Here is a 26,009-nt window from a genome sequence, read left to right as displayed (position 1 = left end):
ACAGAGAATTTTTGTACTAGTCTCACACATGCATAGCCTAGGACATTATCGATACTCCTCACCAAAATGGTACATTTATTATACCGATGACCTTATATTGACACATCATGATCACCTGAAGTCCATAGTTTAAATTCGGGTTGCTCTTGGTATTATATATTCTATAATACTTATAGAATGAATTTTTATAAATGTGTAATGACATGTTTCCACCATTATAGTATCATACAGAGTAGTTTCACTGCCCTAAAAATGTCCTGTGCTCCTCTTGTTCATTCCTCCCTCCCCCTAACCCTTAGCAATCACTGGTCTTTTTACTGACTTCATAGTTTTGCCTTTTCCAGAATGTGATATAGTTGGAATCATATAATAAGTAGTCTTCTCAGATTAGCTTCTTTCACTTAGCTGTATGCATTTAAGTTTCCTCCCTGTCTTTTCATGGCTTGAATAGCTCATTTCTTTTTAGTGTGGAATACTATTCCATTGTCTGGATGTACCAGTTTATCCATTTACCTACTGAAGGCTTTGGCAGTTACGAATAAAGCTGCTGTAAACATCTGTATGTAGGTTTTTATGTGGATGTAAGTTTTCAGTTCATTTGGGTAAATATCAAGGAGCATAATTGCTGGATCATATGGTAAGCGTATGTTTGGTTTTATAGGAAACTGTGAAATTGTCTTTCAGTGTCTGTACTATTTTGTATTCCCACCACATCCTTGTCAGCATTTGGTGTTGTCAGTGTTTTAGATTTTGGTCATTCTAATAAGTGTGTAGTGCTACCTTGTTTTTTTTGATTTGCAATTCCCTGCTGACCTAAAATGTGGAACATCTTTTAATATACTTATTGGCCATCTGTATACTTCTTTGGTGAGGTGACTCTTCAGATCTTTGGCCCATTTTTCAATTGGATTGTTTTCTTATTGTTGAATTTTAGGAGTTCTTTGTATACTTTGGATAATAGTTCTTTATCAGATGTGTCTTTTGCCCAGATGTGTATTCTCTCCCAGTCTGTGGCTTGTTTTCTCATTCATTTATTAAATACTGTTTCTACTGTTAGCTTTGGTTTGGTCCTCATCTCTAAATAAAATTATTCTTAACTGATCTTTCTCCCTTCAGTCTTTCCCTCACCAGTTTTTCCCCCATATTGATCATCATATTACTCTCCTTTTTAACCCTCAGTAAACCAGTAAAAAGTCATAACCATTTTCATTTTTCTTTTTTATATTTTAAGTCATTATAGGAATAATTTATAGAAGAAACAAAAGAATAGTAAAAAACAAAAGCCAACATTATTAGAAACTAAAGAGGTTAGACATAAAATCTCTTTGTAGCAAGTAAATTTTGGTGTATTAATATAAAAAAATCAAAGAGTAATGTCAGGTGTCTTTCTAGCAACAATGAGATGGGAAGAGACAGTCAATGTTGCTGTCACAAAATATTGTCATGAAGTCCTTCCTGCTGAGTAATTAACTGGATGAGAATACCATTGTTTCTTCTTGTCCTTAGATATGTATTGATCGCATATTAATTTTTGAATTTGAGAAGTTTTGTGCAGTATATTGTTATCTGAAGATTCATAGTCTGAGCTTTCACTTACACCATCCAATTTCACCATTGTCACTAGAACTGTAGTGTTGCTCTGACTCTTTTGTCTTCTTATTCATCTAATAATTATGATATATCTTCCTTTGTTGATTTCCTTTTCTTTGCTGTTGTGGACATGAAAAATTTTCAGTTCTCAACACTTCAGTGAAAGGTAAAAACAGCTTACAAATATGATGTCCTCAGTTTTCTACTTTCTGGAAAGATGATGCAATACTTTGAACAATACTGTAAGAAGAAAGAATGGCAGATAATTATTGCATCATCCTAGGTGACTCCATCATTCTTCTCTTATTATTTTAGTTTTTTTAGAATTATTAGGAATAATTTGATCAGTAATAATGGGTAATGGTGGAATTATTTGTAGGATATTGAAACAGCTGAATGTTTCAAGATGTAGGAAAAGTAATGTCAGTAAGATCCCATAATTTCTTAGAATTATAGAAGAGTTCAGTTAACCCATGTGGTAATTGCAAGATACAGTAGGTTTTATCCTATTTTATTAAAGTACATTTTCTCTTGGTTTTTTTTGGAAGTGTGCTAAGAGAAAAAAGTGATGAAATATCTTTACAAATAGTTAGAAATGTTCAGAAATGAAAAATGGATCCATTGGACCCTAATGGTATACCAAGGGTTAAAAACCTTTAATAATTCCCTGTTTTCTTTTCTTTAATAAACTTATTTATTTATGGCTGTGTTGTGTCTTCGTTGCTGTGCGCGGGCTTTCTCTAGTTGTGGTGAGCGGGGGCTACTCTTTGTTTCCGTGCATGGGCTTCTCATTGTCGTGGCTTCTCTTGTTGTGGAGCACGGGCTCTAGGCGCACAGGCTTCAGTAGTTGTGGCATGTGGGCTCAGTAGTTGTGGCTTGCGGGCTCTAGAGCTCAGGCTCAGTAGTTGTGGCACATGGGCTTAGTTGCTCTGCGGCATGTGGGACCTTCCCAGGCCAGGGCTCAAACCCATATCCCTTGCATTGACAGGCAGATTCTTAACCACTGTGCCACCAGGGAAGCTCCCCCCCCCCCCCCACCAGTTTTCTAAAAGAAAATCCTTTGCATTTCCTGGAAGCCTTAGTTATTTTTCAGCCTTATGCCTAGAACTCCCCCATCCTATATATACTCTTTTTTAAGGCATATTGTATTATTATGAGTGCTTTCAGCTGCCGTGTATTTTCATACCTAAAAAAAAGTGGTAGGCAGAGTTCTAAGGTGGCCCCCCACAATTCCTGGCCCCTGGTGTACACACTCCTTCCCTCATTTATTCAATCAAATACTAATCTAGGTACTGTGAAGGGATTTTGCAAATGAAATTAGTTGACTTTAAAATAGGGAGATTATTTAGCTGTCTCTTATATAATCATATGAACCCTTTAAAAGCAGAGAGTTTTCTGAAGCTGGTTGCAGAAGAGAGTGTCAGAAGCATGACATCTAGCTGGTCGGGAAGAAAGCAGCATCCATGTTGAACTGACTGGTGGGAGGGTGGGGCACATAACAAGGAATTGCAGGTGGCCTCTATGAGCTGAGAGCAGTCCCAGCCAACAACTAGCAGAAAAATGGGAGCAATTGTCCTACAGCCAGTAGGAAATAAATTCTGCCAATAACCAGTGACCTTGGAAAAGAGCCCCAAGTCCCAGATAACTGTAGCCCTGGCCAACAACTTAATTTTAGCCCAGTGAGACCCTGAGCAGAGAATCCAGTCTGTTTTGCTATGCCTGGACTTCTGACCTACAGAAACTGAGATAATAAAATGGGTGTTGTTTTTATGCTGCAGCATGGATGAACCTGGAGGACATTATGCTAAGTGAACTTAGCCAATCACAAAAAAATAAACACTGTATGATTCCATTTGTGTGAGAGATCTAGAGTAGTCAAATTCATAGAGACCAAATGTAGAAGGGAAGTTGCCAGCGGCTGGGGGAAGAAGGGAGTTGTTTAATGGATATGGTTTCAGTTTTGCAAGATGAATAGAGTTTTGGAAATTGGTTGTACAATAGTGTGAATATACATAACACTACTGAACTATACACTTAAAAATGGTTAAGATGGCAAATTTTATGTTATGTATATTTCACCAAAATTTTAAAAATTATTTCAAAAAGTGGGTCTTGTTTTAAGGCACTAGATTTGTGGATAATTTGTTATGCAGCAGTAGTGTTCATAGTGTTGTGTCTGCTTGAAATCCACTCTCTGACTCTTTTATTATCCAGAAATTTTATACTCTATCCAGCTCAAAGGTTTACTCTATTAAACCATCCTTAACCCTCAGGCAAAGTTAGTCACTCTTTCCTCTGCCTAACCATATACATCTATAATAGTGCTTACCACATTGTATTTTAAGCATTTTTCTTTTAGGTCTTCTCCACTAGGTTGTGAAGTGGTGTTTTTTCCAAAGCATTTCACCTTCAAGTTTTATAATGACAGGTTTACAACAGATTCAGGTTGGCAATACCTGGAAGTAGTAGGTTTTAGGAAACATTGTAGTGGTTGCTTATTACTCATTTTCTTTTCTCAGCCTGGATTCTACCTTAGATTCTAATAGTGTAGGAGCACTGACCTTGTTTGGTTTACTTTAATTATTAGCCTTTTAACGAAGGGATAGAAAATGAGTTGCTTCCCCACCCCCACACACACTTTTAAACTACAGTCAATCTACTCAGGTAAGAAATGAAACATATAAATGAATTTGTGTGAATAAATTTATTGATTCGGATTTCAGCCAACATTTATTAAGCCAACAGTTCTTGACTCTAAAGTAGCAAAACTGGTTAAATACATACTTTTTAACCAGATGGTTACTTCAGACATTGATGAACCAACTATGTTGATCAATCAACAGAAATTCAGAATTCATGTTTTAAAGAGTTAAGAATTTGTTCCATGCATAAATAGCTATTGGGTTCTTAGTATCTTCTTTTCAAGAGATTTCAACAAAGTAGGTGCGGAAATGTATGAGTTATTTCTGAAATGCTGTTTTCTTTGAAAATTTTTACAATGTAAGTATTGTATGTTTTTATTAAAATATATCAATAAATGACTCCAAATAAGCATATCAGTATCAGTAGTGCAGCTGTAACATTTTCATAGTCCTCATTCTCTTAACAGATTTGTGAGAGGGAATATTCCTTGTCAGAGACTGTATGACCTTTCATTTCCATATAGATAGCCAATTACTACAAGTGATCTTACTTTCACTTCAGGACAGTATTCCTCCATATTAGTCTTCCTAGTATATTACTGACTGCATGCATATTCATTGAATGTTTGATCCTGAGCTATAACCCAGCCTCTCTTGAGATATCACCAAATAGTTAGAGTATAGGAAATTGTTTCAATAGAAATTAATATTTTTGGTTTTCTCATGTTTTAGATATGAATACAGCAAGAATTAAGGATGTACCCATTTCTCCTTTAAAATGTTATAAAATACACTACCACTTATTTTCCATGTTTATTACTATTTAAAAGGAACTGTATATCAGGTGCCAAAATTTATACATATGGATACATATCAACTGAATAAAAGAAAGTAGGTATTTCTTAAATATTAGTACCTCATGAAATGAATGTGAAGAATCATCTTCAGACGGAAAAGTGTGACAGGTTTTACCTATGAAATAAATTATGTGAAAAAGATTACAAAAGATGGTAGTCTGTTTAGGCAGCCTATTAAAAGCATTAAGACTTGAGTACTGGCTATTAAAGTGAGTAAATGGCAATATTATAAAGTTAAACACATGCGAAAAAACATTTTCCAGAGGACTGGGATTGTAACAATACCATTAATGAGGGCAAAGAGGTCTTAATGCAGTTTGCACTTTCTAAAGTTTCAAAAAGAGCCTTTGAGTTAGTGCATTATTAATGTACTGAACATCTGGAACTGTGTAAAACCTATAGACATTGAGCAAATGCAGGATTTCCCCACTAGGTTGCATTCTAACTTACTGCCTCCCTAGTGAGAAACTGGTTTTAAGAAGTTTTAAAATGACAATATCCAGATAAGGCATAAACATTCCAAAGTGTCTTTTAATTTTTGAGATCTGACTCAAAAAAAAAATTCTGAAGTTATCAAATCTAAGTGATGTGAACATCAGTTAGTAGATTAAACCATCTGATCACTATATGTAGGCTAGTCTCTGTATGTGAATAGTATTTGCTCTTTATGATCTAAACAAACTATTTTATAACAGAGATACCTCACACTTTTCATACATGTAAATCCTAAAACCTGAGAGATGGTTCTGTGTCAGTGTACTTTCTTCAAGTTATTTGATTTTTAGGTGCCTAGTTGGGATACTTAAGAAAATTTTAGAAGTTGAGATATGTGTGTGTGTGGTTTTTTTGTATGAATTTTCTGGCAAGGGGGAAATAATTAAGATGTATAGATGTGCAATTTGAGTGTCACCTGTAATGAGAATGGAAAAGCTATAGACCTAAATTTTTTTTTTTACTTAAAACTGAGAATTTGCCACAGACCATTTTCACCAAAATAATCGGTATGTTTTTGCTGTAGAGCTATACTCTAGATTTGCATATAGCCCTTGTATAATCCTGAACAGAAGGCTTTTAAGTTACTTTAAAAAAATCTTCACTGAAACAGTTAAAATAAACACATTGTGTTCTGTGGGAATGTTGTCTCATAGTTACCAAATTCCCCTACCCCTTTTTCACAGTGTTCCTTGTACCTCCATTCCTGAACTAAAACCTGGATATACCCAGAGGACATGTCATTTTCTTGTCAACCTTTCATGTTGTGACCACTTTTTTCTCTCTAGTACCTCAGGTTTCGTATCCTATTTACTCTCCATTGCTCTTTCTAAACCTTAACCTCTCCACCTTTTTCTGAAGGAAAGAAGGAAGGAAGGAAAGAAGGAAAAAGAGAGAGAGAAACTCACTAAAAAAAAAAGCTCTGGTCTCTGAGCTCATGTCTTTTAATCATGTCATTCTTTCCGCTTCATCTTTACTGACATCTTACAAATCACATGAATACTCTTATTTTATTATGGACTTTGGCACCTGATTTTACAGGGTTTTTTTTTTTCCACCTTACTCCCCTCTCTGACCTTCCATTCTTTTGACTCTCTGACCTTCCTTTCTTTTGAATCTTCCTTTTTTATTCATATATTAAATTAGTTCAAATATTTGTTGCCTACTTTCTGTGTGTCAAGGTACTGTTCTAGGTACTGGACAGTCAGCAGTGAGCAAAACAAACAAAAATCATTGTCCTTATGGAGGTTATATTCCAGGGGTGAGAGACAGAAAATAAACCAGACACATAGAAAGGTACTTACATATTAGATGGTGTCATGGACTCAATGTTTATGTCCCCCTCCCCCGAAATTCATACATTGAAACCCTAACCCCCAGTGTGGCTGTGTTTGGAAATGGGGTCTCTAAGGAAGTAATTAAGGTTAAATGAGGTCATAAGGGTGGGGCCCTGATCTGATAACATTAGTGTTCCTATAAGAAGACATACTAGAAATCTTGCTGTCTTCCAACAACATGAGCACAGAGGAAAAGGTGTGTGAGGATTCAGTGAGGTGGCCATCTGCAAGCCTGAATGAGAGTCTCACCAGGAAATGAATCAGCCAGCACCTTGATCTTCGACCTCCCAGTGTCCAGAACTGTGAAAAATAAATTTCTGTTTAAGCCACCCCATCTGTGGTATATTTTTTTCCAACTTTATTGAGATATTATTGTTACATATGTAAGTTTAAGTTGTACAGTGTGATGAGTTGATACGTGTATATATTGTGAAGCAGTTATGTGGGGTTTTGTTCGTTTTTGCTTTTTGTTAGTTTTTGGTTTTGTTTTTTTTTTAATGGTAGCCTGAATGGACTAGTACGGATAATGGTAAATGCTGTATAGAAAAATAATGCAAAGAAGAGGGAAATGAGACTCCTGGGGAAGTGGATAGAGGTAGTTTCAAATTTTATGGTTCTGGAAGGCCTGTCAGAGAAGGTGACATTGAGTAAAGGCCTATGGGGGAAGAATATTCAGGCAGAGGGAACATGGTAGGAGAGTGTCTGGTTTGTTTGACCAACAGGAAGGCTACCTGGGCTGAAGCAGAGTAGGAGTGGGGTGAGAGGTATAGCAGAACATGAGGTCAGAGAAGTAGCTATGGTAAAATCATGCTACAGTAGGGATTTGGATTTTATTCTAATGCAATAGGAAGCCATTGGAGGCTTTAGACTTAATTTTAAAAGGATTGTGCTGGCTGCTATATGGAAATGGACTGTAGAGAGTACAAGAAGCAGCATGTGACTGTGTAGGAGTTGACTGTAATAACTCATGTGAGAGATGGTGGTGGCCTGGACCACTGTGGTAGCGGTGTTTGGAGTCTAGGTATCATTTGAAAGTAGTGCTGGCAGGAATTGCTGATGGATTGGATGTGCAGTGTGATAGAAAGAGAGGGAGTAAGATTTTCTTGCTGGGCTTTTTTCTTTATCTGTACTCTACTGCTGGTCAGTCTCATCTATGTTCATTCTTTTAGTTATATCTATTTGTCTTGGTTTCCCAATTTATAATTCACTTCTGACTTTTCCTCTTTAAGTACCATAGTCAAGAGAAAAAACACCTTTTTTGTGTCTCCTCTACTTTCAGTAATCTACTACAACACAGCTTCACTTCTGATACCTGATGTGTGGATTTCCATGCATTAAACAATTCTGTGACACCAGCTGGGTGTCCTACATTTTAACTCAGTTGTGACAATATCTACCTAGAGCACAGCATCAGATACCAGAGGTTAAGAGCTTCATCCCACAAGGCTGCCCCCACTTCGGACACCAATCTCATGTCCAGGTTGTTACCTTTGTGTCTGACTGACTGGCTATAAGTTAGAAGTTCCCACAACTCCCTTCTCAAGTTCAATTAATTTACTAGAGTGGTTCACAGAACTCAGAGAAACATTGACTTACATTTACCAGTTTAATATAAAGGATATTATAAAAGATATAGATGAACAGCCAGATGAAGTATATAGGGTGAGGTCCGGAAGGGTCCCGAGCACAGGAGCTTCTGTCCCCGTGGAACTGGGGTATACTACCCTCTGGCATGTGGTTGCATTCACCAACCCAGAAGCTCTCTGAGTTACATTCTTTTTGGGTTCTATGCAGGCTTCATTACATAGGTACAATTGGTTAAATCATTGGCCATTGGCAGTTGACTCAACCTCTAGCCCCTTTCCCCTCCCTGGAGGTTGGGGGTGGGGTTGAAAATTTCATATGGTTGGTTTCTGAAAAGAGTTCCCGACTCTGTTCCAGCCTGTGCAACGTCTGTGTATGTGTGTGTGTGTGTGTAAGTGTAAGTGTAAGCTTCCCTACACCAACAAGCAATTCTTAGATGCCAGCAGGATGTCCAAGATTCAACTCAATTCTGACACTATCTACCCAGAGATAGAATCAGATTCCACAGGTAAAGGGCTCATTCCCACAAGACCACCCTCTACTTCAGACACTAGTTGCAAGCCCAGATTGTTACCTATACTTCTGACAGACTGGCTGTAAACCAGAGGTTCCCACTACCCACTCCTTGGGTTCAGTTAATTTGCTGGAACAGCTCACAGAATTCAGGAAAACTCATTTACTCACTAGGTTACCAATTTATTATAAAAGAATATCAATCAATAGCCAGATGGAGAGATACGCAGTGCGAGGCTCTGAACAACCGAGAGGGTGAGACTGGTAGTTTCATCCCGCTAATCAGGTGGTTGGCTCCATTGACAACTAGTCCGCATCCTAAACTGTTTTGCTAAAGTCACCTCATTAGTATAACAAAAGACATCTTTATCACTCTCAACACTTAGGAAATTCCAAGGATTTGGGGAGCTGTGAGCCAGGAATGGTGGATGAAGACCAAATATATATGAGCAATATATTTTGGTTACCTGGATGACGAAATGTCACTGTTGTGGCCTCTCCCGTTGCGGAGCACAGGCTCCGGACGTGCAGGCTCAGTGGCCATGGCTCACGGGCCTAGCTGCTCCGCGGCATATAGGATCTTCCCAGACCAGGGCATGAACCCGTGTCCCCTGCATTGGCAGGCAGACTCTCAACCACTGTGCCACCAGGGAAGCCCTGTAACTTGCTTTTTTAACTCAACATCTATAGATCGTGTTCATCCTTGTTGCTACATGTGTTAACTAATTTATTCATTTATGCTACTGTGTAGTATTTGTCTTTGCATGTGTGGGTGTGTTTATATTTTTTCAATTTACAAAATGGTGGTAAAATATACATAACCTAAAACTTGCTGTTTAGCCATTCAGTGTCATTAAGTAGATTTACAATGTTGTACAACTATCACTACTATCCATTTCCAAAACATTTTCATCATCCCAATCAGAAATTATGTATTCACTAAACAGTAACTCCTCATTCTCCCCTCGTCGTTCCCCGCCCCCCACCCCACTGTCCCTAGCAACTCCTACTTACTTTCTCTATGAATTTGTCTATTCTAGGTACTTCATAAAAATGAAATCATACTACATTTGTCCTTTTGTGTCTGGCTTATTTCATTTACCATAATGTTTTCAGGGTTCATCCACATTGTACCGTGTATCAGGATTTCACTCCTTTTTATGGCTGAATATTATTTCATTATATGTATTTACTACTTTGTTTATCCATTCATTGTTGACGGATGCTTTCGTTGTTTCCACCTTTTTGCTATTGTGAATAATGCTGCTATTAATATTGATGTGCAGCTATCTGTTTGAGTCCCTGCCTTCAGTTCTTTTGGTGATATACCTAGCAGTGGAAATTGCTGCTGGATCATATTGTAATTTTATGTTTATAAGAACTGACAAACTATTTTCCATAGTAGCTATACCATTTTACATTTTCACCAGCAATGTATGAATATTCCAATTTTTCCACATCCTTTCCAACACTAATTTTCTGTTTTTTGGATAGCAGCCTTCCTAATGAGTTTGAGGTGGTATCTCATTGTAGTTTTGATTTGCATTTCCCTAATGATTAATGAAGTTGTGCATCTTTTCATGTGCTTATTGGCCATCTGTATACCTTCTTTGGAGAAATGTCTATTCAAGTCCTTTGCCCATTTTTGAATTGGATTATTTGTTTTTGAGTTGTAGGAATTCTTTCTGTATTCTGGATATTAATCTCTTAACAGATAAATGACTTGCAGATATTTTTCCCATTCTGTGGATTGCCTTTTCACTTTCTTGATAGTATGTTTTGATGCACAAAAATTTTTTAATTTTGATCAAGTCCAATTTTTTCTTTTGTTACCTGTGCTTTTTGGTGTTGTATCCAAGAAATCATTGCCAAATCCAGTGTCCTGAATATTTTGCCCTATTTTTTTTTCAAATAGTTTTATAGTTTTTAGGTTTTATACTTTGGTAATTTTGAGTTAATTTATATATGGTATAGGCAAGGGTTAACTTGATTTTTTTTTTTTTTTTTTGGTATGTGGCTATCCAGTTTTCCCAGCATCATTTGTTGAAAAGACTTTTTTTTCCCCATTGAATGGTCTTGGCTCCCTGGTTGAAAATCAGTTGATTGTATATTCGAAGGTTTATTTCCGGGCTCCCTATTCTGTTCCTTTGGTCTATATGTTTGTCCTTATGCCAGTAGTACACTGTTTGATTGCTATATCTTTGTAGTAAGTTTTGAAATTTGGAAATGTTAGTCCTTCAGCTTTGTCCGTTTACTTTCAAGATTGTTTTGGCTATTTGGGATCCCTTTTGATTTCATATGAATTTTAAGATGTGTTTTTCTCATTCTGCAAAAAATAAAAAGTTGTTATTTTGGTAAGGATTGCACTGAATCTGTAAATTGCTTTGGGTAATATTGTCACATTAACAATATTAAATGTTCCAGTCCATGAACATTGGATGTCTTTCCATTTATTTATGTTTCTTTAATTTCTTTCAACAGTTTTGTAGTTTTCAGTATACAAGTCTTTTATCCCTTGGTTAAATTTATTCCTAAGTATTTTATTCTTTTTGATGATATTGTGAATGGAAATTTTTTTTTAGAACTTTCCTTTTATGGTTGTTCATTGTTAGTATATAGGAATGAAACTAATTTTTGCATGTTGATTTTGTATCATGCAACTTTACTGATCTCATTTATTAGCTCTAAAAACTGTGATTTTTTTTGTTTGTTTTAGTTTGTGCGTGTGTGTGTGTGTGTGTATTCTTTAGTGTTTTCTAGATATAAGCCCGTGTCATCTGTGAACAGAGGTAGTTTTACTTCTTCCTTTCCAATTTGAATACCTTTTATTTTAGGGGAAAAGCTTTCAGTTGTTCACCACTGAGTATGATGTTTGAAGTGGGCTTTTCATATACGACCTTTAATATGTTTAGGAAATTCCCTTCCATTCCTAGTTTGAGAGTGTGTGTGTTTGTAATCATGAGAGGGTGCTGAATTTTGTCAGATTACTTTTTTGCATCAATTGAGATGATCATGTGGGGTTTTTTTCTTCATTCTATTAATGTAGTATATTACATTGATTGATTTTCATATGTTGAACAACCCCTGAATTCCAGGAGTAAATCCCAGTTGGTCCTGATGTATAATACTTTTGGTATGTTGCTGAATTTTGTTTGCTAGTATATGTTGAAGATTTTTTTAAATCAATTTTTAAATTTGTTTATTTTTTGGCTGCGTTGGGTTTTCATTGCTGCCCACAAGCTTTCTCTAGTTGCAGCAAGCGGGGGCTACTCTTCGTTGCAGTGTGCAGGCTTCTTATTGCAGTGGCTTCTCTTGTTGCGGAGCACAGGCTCTAGGCGCGTGGGCTTCAGTAGTTGTGGCGCGCAGGCTCAGTAGCTATGGCATGAGGGCTCTAGGGTGCGGGCTCAGTAGTTGTGGCACACGGGCTTAGTTGCTCTGCGGCATGTGGGAACTTCCTGGACCAGGGATCATACCCACGTCCCCTGCATGGGCAGGCGGATTCTTAACCACTGCTCCACCAGGGAAGTCCCATATGTTGAAGATTTTTGCAGTGATATTTGTAAAGGATACTGGTCTGTAGTTTTCTTTGCCTGAATGTCTTTGTCTGCCTTTTGTATCAGGGTAAGTCTGGCCTCTAGAATGAGTTAGGAAATGTACCCTCCTTTTCATTTTTTTGAAAAAGTGTGAAAAGGATTGATATTAACTCTTCTTTAATATTTGATGGAATTCATCAGTGAAGCCATCTGGTCTAGGGCTTTTCTTTGTTGGAAGGTTTTCGATTACTGATTCACTCTCCTTACTTGTTATAAGTCTATTCAGATTTTCTCTTTTCTTCATGATTCAGTTTTTTTTTTTTTAGACTTATGTGTTTATAGAAATTTATCCATTACATCCAGATTATTAACCAATTTGGTGGCATACAGTTGTTCATAGTATTGTCTTATAATCCTTTTTATTTCTGTAAAGTTGCTCGTAATATCTCCACTTTCTTTTGTGGTTTAAGTAATTTGAGTCTTCTTTTTTTCCTTAGTCTAGCTAAATATTTGTCAGTTTTGTAACTTTTATTTGTCTATTTTTTCTATTCTCTATTTTATTTACTCTGCTCTTTTATCTTTCTGCTAGTTTTCGGCTTAATTTGCTATACTGTAAAATGTACAGTTAGGTATTTGAGATCTTTCTTTTTTTTAATGTTTGCATTTACAGCTAAAATATCTTTCATAGCACTGTTTCACTGTATCTCTAAGTTATGGTATGTTTGTATTTTTGTTTTCATATGTATCAAGGTATTTTCTAATTTTCCTTGTGATATTTGGTTTGATCAGGGATTGTTTAAGAGTGTGTTGTTTATATTGTATAGCACAGGGAATTATAGCCATTATTTTGTAATATAAGGGAATATAATCTGAAAAAATACTGAATCACTATGCTGTACACCTGAAAGCAATATAATATTGTAAATCAATATACTTCAATTTAAAAAAAGAGTGTGTTGTTTAATTTTCATTTATGTGTGAATTTTCCAGTTTTCTTTATTATTGATTTCTATTTCATTTCATTATAGTCAGAAAAACCACTCAATCCTTTTAAAATTTGACTTGTATTGTGGCCTGACCTATGGTCTATCCTAGAGGATGTTCTGCACACACTTGAGAAGAATGTGTATTCTGCTTTGTTAGGTGCAGTGTTCTATATATGTCTGTTAGGTCTAATTAGTTTATGGTATTTTTCAAGTCCTCTTTTCCTCCTTGAATTTCTATCTGGTTGGTTTTTCCATTATTGACATTGGGATATTAAAGTTTCCTACTATTATTATAGAACTATATTTCTCTCTATTCTGTCAGTTTTTGTTTTATATATTTTGGGGCTCTGTTCTTATGCATTTCTATGTTTATAATTATTATATCTTCATGAATTGACACTTTTTCAATATATAATATTATTCTTTGTCTCTAACAGTTTTTGACTTAAAGTCCATTTTTTATGGCTTTGTGTTACTGTATAGCATCTTTTGATTTCAACTGAGGGACTCCCCTTAGCATTTCTGGTAAGGCAGCTCTAGTGGTGATGAACTCCCCCAGCTTTTGTTATTCTGTGGAAGTGTTTCTCCTCCTCCTCCTCCTCCTCCACCTCCACCTGTCCCCTTCCCTTCCCCTCTATACTCCTCCCCCTCCCATCTTTCCTTTTTTTTTTTTTTTTAATTTTTTTTTTTTGCCATACGTGGGCCTCTCACTGTTGTGGCCTCTCCCGTTGCGGAGCACAGGCTCCAGACACGCAGGCTCAGCGGCCATGGCCATGGCTCACAGGCCCAGCTGCTCCGTGGCATGTGGGATCTTCCCGGACCAGGGCACGAACCTATGTCCCCTGCATCAGCAGGTGGACTCTCAACCACTGCGCCACCAGGGAAGCCCTTTCCTTCATTTTTGAAGGGCAGTTTTACTGGACATAGTGTTCTTGGTAGGTAGACTTTTTTTTTCTCTTTCAGCACTTTGAATATATCATCCCACTCCTTTTTTGCTTTGCTCTTGCTGCTTTCAAAATTCTCTCCATCTTTGATTTTTGACAGTTTGTTTATAATGTGTCTCAGTGTAACCTTCTTTGGATTCACCTTTTTCGCTGTCTGTTGGCTTCTTGAACCTGGATATCCATTCCCTCCCTCCACCCTTTTTAGGAAGTTTTTGGCTACTATTTCATTAAATAAACTTTGTACCTTTCTTTCACTTTTTTCACCTTCTGAGACTGCCATTTGTGTATATTTGTCTGCTTGAGGGTGTCCTATAAATCCTCCAGGCTTTCTTCATTCTCTTTTCTTTATACTTGTCTGACGATCATTTAAATGACCTGTGTTTGAATTCACTGATTCTTTATTTTGATTGACCATGCTGCTGTTGAACCCCTCTAGTGAGTTTTTTATTTCAGTTACTGTATTCTTCAGCTCCAAAATTTTTGTTTGACTCTGTGTTTTGTCTCTTTTTTTGAAATTCTCATTTTGTTCATGTATCATTTCCCTGAGCTTGTTGAGCATCTTTACGATGGTTATTTTAAATTCTTTTTCATGTAATTCATATACCTCCATTTCTTTATGGTTGATTCCTGGAATTTATTTTGTTCCTTTGATTGGGCCATTTTCCCATTTCTTCATGTTCCAGATAACTTTGGGTTTGTATCTACACATTTGGAAAAACAGCTACCTCTCCCAGTTTTCTATGAACCGGCTTTATGCAGGGAAAGATCTTCACCAGTTAACTCAGCTGCAGATTCTGGAGGCCTCTCAAACCTTTTCTGTGGATGTGCCTTCTCTTGACTTGAGTGTGTAGATTCCTGATTAGAAGGATATTCCAGTTTTTTTTTTTCCAAGAACTTGTAATTTTTTGTTCCCTCTGGGTTTTGTCTGTGGTACTACAGATTCTCTGGAACTGCTGCAAGCCACCCAGCTCTCTTTTGTTCTCTGCAGGCCTTTAGAGTATGCCAGGTCCCATCAGCTCTCTGAGTTAAGCAAGCAGAAACTAGTCCCTCAGGACACACCCCCACCCCCACCCCACCCCCAAAAAAGGTGGAATGTTGTACATTCTCCACTCTTCTCTTCTCCTCATCCAAGGTAGAGGCCGCCAAGCTTTACTGGCCTCTTTCTCCTAGTCCTCTGGAGTGGCAGCAAGCTGCTCAGCTCTCTTTTGTTCTCAGTGGCCCCTTGGCATCTAGAGTATTCTGTATCTTGTCAGTATTCTGAGATATGTGGCACAGAAACCAGTCCCTCAGGCAGCTCCCTGCCTGAACATTGGACGTATGGTCCAATAATTTCCATCCTCAGGGAGAAGCTGGGAGTTGGGGATTTTATCACAGTAGTTAAGTGCTGAACCAGGGGAAGAGACTATGGCAAATGAGTGCATGCTAGTTTAAACCTTTGCCTTTGTACTCAGCGGCCCCCAACCTGGCAACATTTCCTGTTAGTGCATAGATTCAGGCAAGACAGAAACCAGTCCCCTGGGTAGCCCCCCTAAAAGTCTGCACATTAGACATGTTTCAGTCTCCTTTTAACTCCCTTAGGGAGAAGCTGGGAATTGGAAGTCTCCCAGTTGCACCATGCTGAGCTGGGTGGGGAGACAAAGACAAAAGTTATGCCACAAATTTTCCTACCATCTTCATTGCAGCTGGTTTTATATTCATCTGGGAGGTAGGAACCTCTTAACTGTTTTCTGGATTTCTCACAACAGTAACTGGTCCATGTGTTGTTGTTGAATCAGGGTTTCCATGGAGGCAAGGAGAAGCTGTTGACTTACCCCTTACTGAATTTTTAAAGTTGAGATGTGAGTAGATGAAGTGGTAGGATTTGTATTTTGAAAATATTGCTCTGGCTGAAATGTAAAGACCTAGGAGTGATAGATAAGAAACAGAAACTCCAGTTAGGAACCTATCAGAGTAGTCCTTCAGGAGATTATGATAGCTTAGATTGAACTGGTGGCTTTGGATATGGAGAGTTATTTGGAAGACAAATTAATAAGGCTTGGTAATAGATTAAATATGGGTGATGAGGGGGAGAGGGAATTCTTAAGGATGATTCATTGTTCAAAGCAACTCAGTGGATGGTGATATCCTTTGTTGATTAAAAAAATACTAGAATAGTATAAATTTGGTCTTTTATGAAACATTTCAGGTGCCTTTGAAATACCTAACTGGTGAATTTTATTAGGCCATCGGACATATGAATATTCATGTAGAGGAGCAGTTGGGGCTTTAAATACATACAAAATTTGGAGTTTTAGGCTGTGTTTATTCTGCATCTTTAGGTATGTAATATTCTCTCACTATAAGTGCCATGAAGGCAAGGACTTTTTCTGTCCTGTTCTCTGCTTTATTCTTAGATTTCTGATGTTGTTTCTGGCACATTGTAGGGTTTAATATTTTTGTTGTTGTTTTTGTTTGTTTTCTTATCTTCATCCTCTATCGCCACTGTCTTGGTATTACTAAAAACATAAATAAGAAATAGATATTTCATATTTATGTAAGATCACATAATGTATCATCTATATATGAATCATAAATTATATTAATAAAATGAAAACATCAAAACTATCACTTGAGAACTAAATATTACTGTTAAAGTTATCTGGATGCTCCTTCAAATTCCCATCACTTTGTTCACTCCCACAGAATTAATAATTGTCCTAAAGCAGGGGTCCCCAGGCCACAGACCGGTACCAGTCCATGGCCTGTTAGGAACCAGGCCGCACAGCAGGAGGTGAGTGGTGGGTGAGTGAGCAAAGCTTCACCTGTATTTACAGCTGCTCCCCATCGCTCACATTACTGCCTGAGCTCTGCCTGCTGTCAGATCAGTGGTGGCATTAGATTCTCGTAGGAGCGCAAACCCTACTGTGCATGCGAGGGATCTAGGTTGCACGCTCCTTATAAGAATTTAATGCCTGATGACCTGAGGTGGAGCTGAGGCAGAGATGCTAGTGCTGCGGAGCGGCTGCAAATACAGATTATCATTTGCAGAGAGGTTTGACTCCACAGAGACCATAATAAATCAGTTGCTTGCAGACTCATATCAGAACCTTATCAGTAAGTGGCAAGTGACAATTAAGCTGCATCTGGTGGCAGGCTTTATAGTGGCAAGTAACTTGATGTACTTCAATTATACAGCTGCATCTGGTGGCAGGCTTTAAGTCAGAATCCGACACTTATTTTAGTCCACGCATGGCCTGCCCATTATTTTATTTACCACTTCCATTTACCACTCTTTCCCGCGCTGCACTCTTGTCTCAGTCACAGTTTTGGTAAGCCCACAAGCTAACCCTAGCCAAAATGACTAAAAAACAAACGTCACTGGAGAGCTTCTTTGTAGAGGGGGAAAGACCCAATGATGAGATAGCAGAATACTCTAAGACTGCCAACAGAAAGAAAGCTGCATTTGAAAGAAAATACCAAGAATCCAACATAAATTATGGGTTCATTGCTACAGGTGATTCACATTCTCCAAGCCCGCTTTGTATATAATATGTGGTGACAGGCTATCCAGCGAAGCCATGAAAACTTCAAAACTGCTTAGCCACTTGGAGACCAAGCACCTTGAATTAAAAGACAAGACTTTGGAGTTTTTCAAAAGAAAAAAACGTGAACACGAACAGAAGCAACTGTTGAAGGCCACCACTTCATCAAATATGTCTGCACTGAGAGCATCATTCTTAGTGGCAAACCGCATTGCTAAAGCTAAGAAGCCCTTTACTATTGGTGAAGAGTTGATCCTGCCTGCTGCTAAGGACATTTGTCATGAACTTTTAGGAGAGGCTGCAGTTCAAAAGGTGGCATGTGTTCCTCTTTCGGCTAGCACCATAACTGGACGAATTGATGAAATAGCAGAGGATATTGAGGAACAGTTGTTAAGATTAATGAATCACCATGGTATGCAGTCCAGGTTGACAAGTCTACCGTGTTGACAGCAAGGCAACATTGCTTGTTTCTGTGCGATATACTTTTCAGAAGGATGTACATGAGAATATGTTATGTGCACTTTTGTTGCCAACCAACACCACAGCTGCAGAACTACTCAAGTCCTTGAATGATTACATATCAGGAAAGCTGAATTGGCCATTTTGTGTTGGTATATGCACTGACAGAGTGGCTGCCGTGACTGGACGGCTTTCTGACTACTCGGGTCAAAGAGGTCACTTCTGAATGTGAGTTTTCGCACTGTGTCATCCATAGAGAAATGCTGGCTAGCCAAAAAATGGCACCTGAATTTAACAACGTTTTGCAGGATGTGATCAAAATTATCAGCCACATTAAAGTACATGCCCTTAACTCACATCTGTTCGCGCAGCTCTGTGAGTAGATGGACGCAGAGCACACACGTCTTCTCTTATACACAGAAGTGAGATGGCTTTCTAAAGGTAGATCACTGGCCAGAGTTTTTGATTTACGAGAGCCGCTCCAGAGATTTCTTTTAGAAAAACAGTCACCACTGGCAGCACATTTCAGTGACACAGAATGGGTCGCAAAACTTGCTTACTTGTGTGACATATTCAACCTGTTCAGCAAATTCAATCTGTCACTTCAGGGGAGAATGACAACTGTATTCAAGTCGGCAGATAAAGTGGCTGCATTCAAGGCAAAATGGAATTATGGGGGTGACGAGTGAACATTGGGATTTTTGACATGTTTCAAACATTAGCAGAGATTTTGAAAGAGACTGAGCTAGGGCCTTCTTTCTCCCAGCTGGTGCATGACCACTTATCTCAGCTTTCAAAGAGTTTGAGCATTATTTCCCAACCACAAAAGACCCCTGAACTGGGAAGGAATGGATCTGTGACCCATTTGTGATATAAGCCAGGTGAATCGACTTTGTGCTAGAAGAGAATCAGCTGCTTGAGATCGCAGATGACAGTGGCCTTAAGAGTATGTTTGAGACAACTTCAAATCTCCATACATTCTGGATTAAAGTCAAGGCAGAAAATCCTGAGATTGCCACAAAAGCACTGAAAAGCCTGCTTCCATTTCCAACATTCTATCTTTGTGAAGCAGGGTTTTCTACAGTGACAGAAACCAAAATGAGATTACAGAGTAGAATGGACATAAGCAACACACTTCAGGTGTCACTGTCCCCCATCGCCCCCAGATGGGACCATCTAGTTGCAGGAAAACAAGCTCAGGGCTCCCACTGATTCTGCGTTATAGTGAGTTGTATAATTATTTCATTATATATTACAATTTAATAGTAATAGAAATAAAGTGCACAATAAATGTAATGTGCTTGAATCATCCTGAAACCATCCCCCCTGCCCCCCCCAACCCCCCCAGGTCTATGGAAAAATTGTCTTCCACGAAACTGATCCCTGGTGCCAAAAAAGGTTGGGGAATGCTTTCTTAAAGTTTATAATTTTCATTATTTTTTTAAAGTGGCTTTACCACATACACATGTATTCCACAATACATGTATTTCTAAACAATGTTACTTAGTTTTGCTTTTTTTTGAGTTTTTAAAAAAGGCATGATATTATATATAATTTTTACCATTTTGCTTTTTTTAATCCATGACAAGTTCATTTATTTTCATTATTTATTATAATCCATTGTATTCCTATAGCACAATTTACACATTACCGTTAATAAATATTTTTAAGACCTTTCTAGTCTTCTTATTTGTTTTTATGTTCTACTGTTTAAATAATGCTGCTATTGACATATTGTAGAAAATGACAAGCTGATTCTAAATTTCATATGGAAAAGCAAAGGACCTAGAATAATTACAGTGTTTCTAAGTTATTTTTTTTCCATTTTGTTTTCCTCTTCAACCTAGAATTTTATGGGAGTTTTTTCAGATTTCTATGTAGATAAATTTATTTGTTTGGGTATGAATGACCCTTCTGTTAATATCTATTTCCAGTGAATCTGTATGATTCCAGATTTTTTAAATTTATTGATATGTCCTTTGTGAATTTATGTATATTGTTCCACATGTAAAAGAATTATTATTTTCCATTCAGCGCCAAGTTTCCTATATATATTAGAATAAGGTTGATGATTCTTATAAATTTAAATCTTCTATATTCATATTTCATCTAATTCATTTGTAGATATCTTAGGTATGTTGAAGTCCTCTATAGTATTTAGGGAGTTGGTCAGTTTATCATTGTATTTCTTGCCAGTTTTTTCTTTCCATATTTTCAAACTATGTCTTAAGTACATAGAGATTCATGAGTGCTATATCTTGTTGGTGGATGCACTTTTTTTTTTTTTCGTGGTACACGGGCCTCTCTCTGTTGTGGCCTCTCCCGTTGCGGAGCACAGGCTCTGAACGCGCAGGCTCAGCGGTCATGGCTCACAGGGCCAGCCGCTCCGCGGCATGTGGGATCTTCCCAGACTGGGGCACGAACCAGTGTCCCCTGCATCGGCAGGCAGACTCTCAACCACTGCGCCACCAGGGAAGCCCGGATGCACTTTTTATGTGTATGGAATATATATCTGTGTTTCTTTTAAAGCTTTTTACTTTGAAGTCTATTTTTTTATGACGGTGATACACCTGATTTCTTTTGATAAATATATGCCTCGCATATCTTTTTCCATATCTTTATTTTCAAGGTTTCTTTGTTGTTTAATTTTAAGTGTCTCTTAAAATATATAGAGACACTTATATATAGCTGGTTTTCTTTTTTTCTCTCCCACTCTCCTTTCCTCCTTCCCTCCCTTCTTCCAAACAATCTGATTGTCTCATTTTTAATAAATGAGTTAACTTTATGTTTGCTTTGATTCTTTGGCGTATTTGGACTTATTTTCTACCATCTTATTTTGTGCGTTCTTTTACCTCTTTTCCCGTCTTGTTTACCTTATTCTATTGACTTGGGTTTTTTGCCCCCCTCCCTTTTTAGTGGTTTGGAAGTTCTGTATCCTATTTATCATTGTTTTAATAAAATATCTTTACTGTGATATAATTTGCATACCATACAATTCACTCATATAAAGTGTATAATTCAGTGGTTTTTATTAGATTTACGAAGTTCACTAATTTTGGAACATTTTCATCACTTTTTTTTTTTTTTTTTTTTTGCGATACGCGGGCCTCTCACTGTTGTGGCCTCTCCCGTTGCGGAGCACGGGCTCCGGACGCAGGCTCAGCAGCCATGGCTCACGGGCCCAGCCGCCCCGCAGGATGTGGGATCTTCCCGGACCGGGGCACGAACCCGTGTCCCTTGCATCGGCAAGCAGACTCAACCACTGCGCCACCAGGGAAGCCCCTTTCATCACTCTTAAAAGAAGCCCCATACTCATTTAATCCCCTGTCTTCCACCACATTTTCTCCTTTCCCCAGCCTTGGGCAACCTCTAATTTACTTTTGTCCCAATGCATTTGCCTATTCTAGAACTTTCATATAAATGGAATTACACAATAGGTGGTCTTTTGTGTCTGGCGTCTTTTACTTAGTATGTTGTTTTCAGGATTCATCCATGTTCTTGCATGCATCAGTACTTCATTCATTTTTATGGCCAAATAATATTACATTGTATGAATATACCATGTTTTACTTATCTGTTAATCAATGGAAAGATATTTGGATTTTTCTACTTTTTGAATGTTATGAATAAGGCTGCTGTGAACACTCATATATAAGTTTTTGTGTGGACATATGTTTTCATTTCTCTTGGATATTTGTTTATGAGTGTAATTGCTGGGTCATATGGTAGCTCTATGTTTAACCTTTTGAAGAACTGCTAGACTTCTTTCCCAAGCACCCTCACCATCTTATATTCCTACAGCAGTGTATGAGAGTTCTAATTTCTCCATATTCTCACCAACACATTAACAATAGATACAACTGAAGAGCAGATTTCTGAATAAGAGTTCTCCTAGTCATGATCGATATTTTGTCTCTTGCTGCCTCAGCTTTGCTAGAGTTGCCCAAAATATACCTCTGGACCTGGCTCTATACCTTTGGAAAGGGTAATAGGTGTCAGACTGCATTAATTTTTTCTTGAAACAAATTACTTTAATAACTTCTTAGCTATGTTTAGATAGTTTAAATAGTCTTTCCTTTTTAAATTAAAGCAAATTTGAATGATTTATATAGGGAAAAAATTTTGCCCAAGTTATAAAATTTGCATTAACAATAAAGTTTTTCAGATCTAATGCAAACCTAGAAAAAAGTAGTTTGTTTTTGAGTGGCCCACCTTTCTCCTTTTCGTTGTCTCCTATTCTCCAAATTGTAATCTTATATGTCAGTATTATACCCTGACAAATCAGTTTTTAAAATTTAATAGAATCAAAGAACTTTAAAGCTAAAAGTTCCTTCAGATATGTCAACAAGCTTAACAGCTTTATTTTGCAGGTAAAATTTTTTAAAGACCCAGTAACATGTGACAGTTTAATCTGTATTTGCTATAGAAGTTTTCTGAAGTGATTGATAGTGCATATCGTACTTTTTAATTGTGATACGCACGATTTATTTACAAACCTGTGACCATTTTCATTGTCCATAAATTTCTGAAGTTCTTAGAATCCAAAATCAGTGGATAAAATGTCTTTTCTTGTAACAAATTTTGAAATATTGCATATATCATTCTTGCTTTAAAATTTTCTAAGCTTTTGTGAACACAAAGTTAGACGTTTTCTAAAGTATGTATAACTCTTTGATATTCTGAATTCTGTTCTGTATAATGGGGAAGAATTCCCTACTGGATTTCTTTGGGGGGAATTTTGTGCATTGAACCAGTTTCTTTCTTATTTCTCAGGTTTCCCTTCTTAAATAGATGTTAGTCTATTAAAATGGACTATATTTTGGAATCATCAACTTAATGGTCTTCCTTAAGTAAAATGTTAGGTACTTCTCCAGATCTTGAATGTTCAAAACATTGAAATTGCTGTTATCTCAGACTCAAGGAAAAAGAGTTGAAATATTATCTGTGTTTTCAGAAAAATGTATACCACCATTGAATTTCATTCTACTAAGAATCAACAATTATGCAAATTCATGACACACTTCATCTGGTTTTACATCCTTGGGATATTTTTACACTCTTCTAACTGAATTACAGCAGCCAGAACAGACTAAGAATTTGCATGGTTAGAAACTTTGATTCAGAAAGTGCATATTCAAAAAGCAAATTCTAATAGCCAACGTTGAGGCACTCGAAGATTTTTAAATTAATAATATCCCTATGTTTTTTTACCTGTTAACATGGTGTTCTGGGGAATTTTTATTTTTATTGATCAGGACACCATGATCAATGTATAATATGCAGTGAACTATTTTACCAATTAGTGATTTTCTTAGTGATTAGTGTGTTCTGGCTGCTATAACAAAATACCACAGACTTGGTAGCATGTAAACAACGGAAACTTATCTCTCACAGCTCTGGAGGCTGGAAGTCCGAGATTAGGGTGCCAGCATGGTTGGGTGAGAGCCCTCTTCCTGTCAGAAGCCAGTGGCTTCTTGCTGTCTCCTCCTGTGGTGGAAGGGGCAAGGGAGCTCTGTGGGATCTTTTTTATAAGAGTACTAATCCCATTTGTGAAAGTTCCGCCCTCATGACCTAATCACCTTTAAAGACCCCACTTCCTAATACCTTCATCTTTGGGGATTAGGATTTCAAAAAATGATTTTGGGGCTTCCCTGGTGGCGCAGTGGTTGAGAGTCCGCCTGCCGATGCAGGGGACGCGGGTTTGTGCCCCGGTCCGGGAAGATCCCACATGCCGCGGAGCAACTGGGCCTGTGAGCCATGGCCGCTGAGCCTGTGCGTCCGGAGCCTGTGCTCCGCAACGGGAGAGGCCACAACAGTGAGAGGCCGGCGTACCGCAAAAAAAAAAAGATTTTGGAGGACCACCAACATTTAGACCATAGCAGTGATTTTTTAAAAAATTTGTTTTATAATCTTATTAAGATTATTTCTGAAAATAGATAAGGTAAAATTCTGAGGAAATAAACCATCTTATAAAAATTAGTTTTTTTCTCTAGAGAATTTGCAGTAATTTCTTGGTGCTTGCCTGTATTGTAATAATTGGTCCATATTGCATAGAATTCTGCATAAAACAAGTAGGTAAAGCAGTTCAGTTTAAATCATAATAATCTCTACTACTGGCTTTTGTCTTTTTTAATTTATTTCAGCTCTTATATTTATTAACTTTTGCTTTCTTTGCATTTTCTGTTTAATTTTCTAGCTTCTTAAAAAGAATGCTTAATTCCAATAGTTTTAAATTTTTTAAATACATTTCAAGTTATAAGCATATTTCTAAGTATTGCCTTTACCTCATCCCACATGTTTCGAATTATGGGTGCTTTTTTATCATTCATATCTAAAGATGTCATGAATTTTATTGTGTTTTCCTCTCTAAACCATATGTTCTTGGGAATTCCCCGGCGGTCCAGTGGTTGGGATTTTGTGCTTCTACTGCAGGGGGCACAGGTTCGATCCCTTGTTGAGGAACTAAGATCCTGCATGCTGTGTGGTACAGCCAAAAAAATAAAATAAATTTTAAACCATATGTTCTTTTTTGTTGTTATTTATTTTCTTTTTCTTCCAGTTTTATTGAAATATAATTGACATATAACACATATGCTCTTTCAGAATACAATCTTTAGTGTCGGGCTTGTATGTTTGTTTTTTCCCACTAACTTAATATTATTGACTTTTAATCTAAAATTGCATTGTTGTTAGGACATGTGGTTAATCTGATAAGGATTCTTTGAAATTTGTTGAAAGTCCTTTTGTAATCTAGCACGTTTATTTTTGTAAATGTTCCATTTCTGCCTTTATATTTTCTACTTGTTGGCTACCTGAATCTCTGTTTATATATTTACTCAATTCAGTTTATTAATGATGATCAAATTTTAAAACAGCATAGCTGCCTATGGACTAGGTAGAATGATCTTAAAGAATCTTCATTTAAAGTATCTTTAGTTAAAGATATTAAGAACTTCACCTTAGATTTAGAGATAACTTAAAATTTATGAATTTTGACAGAAGTAATTTTTTCCTGCTTTTGAAATTCCTAAGATAGCAATAATAGAAGCAGTAGCAGTAGCAGCAGTAAATGTTAGTAGTAATAGTAATGGTAACAGCAGCCACAACAGCTAACATCTGTGGAGCTCTTACTGGGTGCCAGACATCATACAAAGCTTTCTATATCAGTTAATGAATTTACCCAATAACAACTCTATGACATATAATTGTTTTCCTCTTTTTATGGAGTCAAACACAGAAAGGTTAATACTCTTGCCATTGTAGTCACATGGTCTTTCAACAAATAAATGTAAGTTCAGTTGGACACACACACAAAACATTTTTTTTCTTTCCCCTTTCCAGTTACTAGAAAAGTTAAAAGAACGTTGGCTCTCCACTGGTGTATGGCATAATCTGGAGTTGGTGAAGACAGTCATTGTAGAACCACAGAGAGGAGAAAAAACTGATTTTGATGAATTACTGCAGATGTACTATGATGCGATCAAGTACAAAGGAGAAAAAGGTAATTGGAAATTATTTGATGGTCAGTGAAAAAAAATTTTTCCCATAAAG

The 26,009-nt window shown here is 37.2% G+C and overlaps 1 protein-coding gene across 1 annotated transcript in view; it reads left to right on the top strand.

The window, feature by feature from the left end:
* Positions 1 to 26,009, top strand: part of BRIP1 (BRCA1 interacting DNA helicase 1) — a gene marked incomplete at both ends in the record, with an annotated part of 196,385 nt that overhangs the window by 118,622 nt on the left and 51,754 nt on the right. Inside the window, 1 exon segment of the mRNA XM_082860172.1 lies at positions 25,800 to 25,959. Within this exon segment, the coding sequence (XP_082716298.1) occupies positions 25,800 to 25,959 (160 nt within the window).

This window comes from Leucopleurus acutus, assembly GCF_964270905.1.
Source record: "Leucopleurus acutus genome assembly, chromosome: 19".
Lineage (NCBI taxonomy): Eukaryota > Metazoa > Chordata > Mammalia > Artiodactyla > Delphinidae > Leucopleurus > Leucopleurus acutus.
The sequence above is the reverse complement of the archived record's forward strand: the minus strand, read 5'-3'. Positions and strand labels throughout refer to the sequence as shown.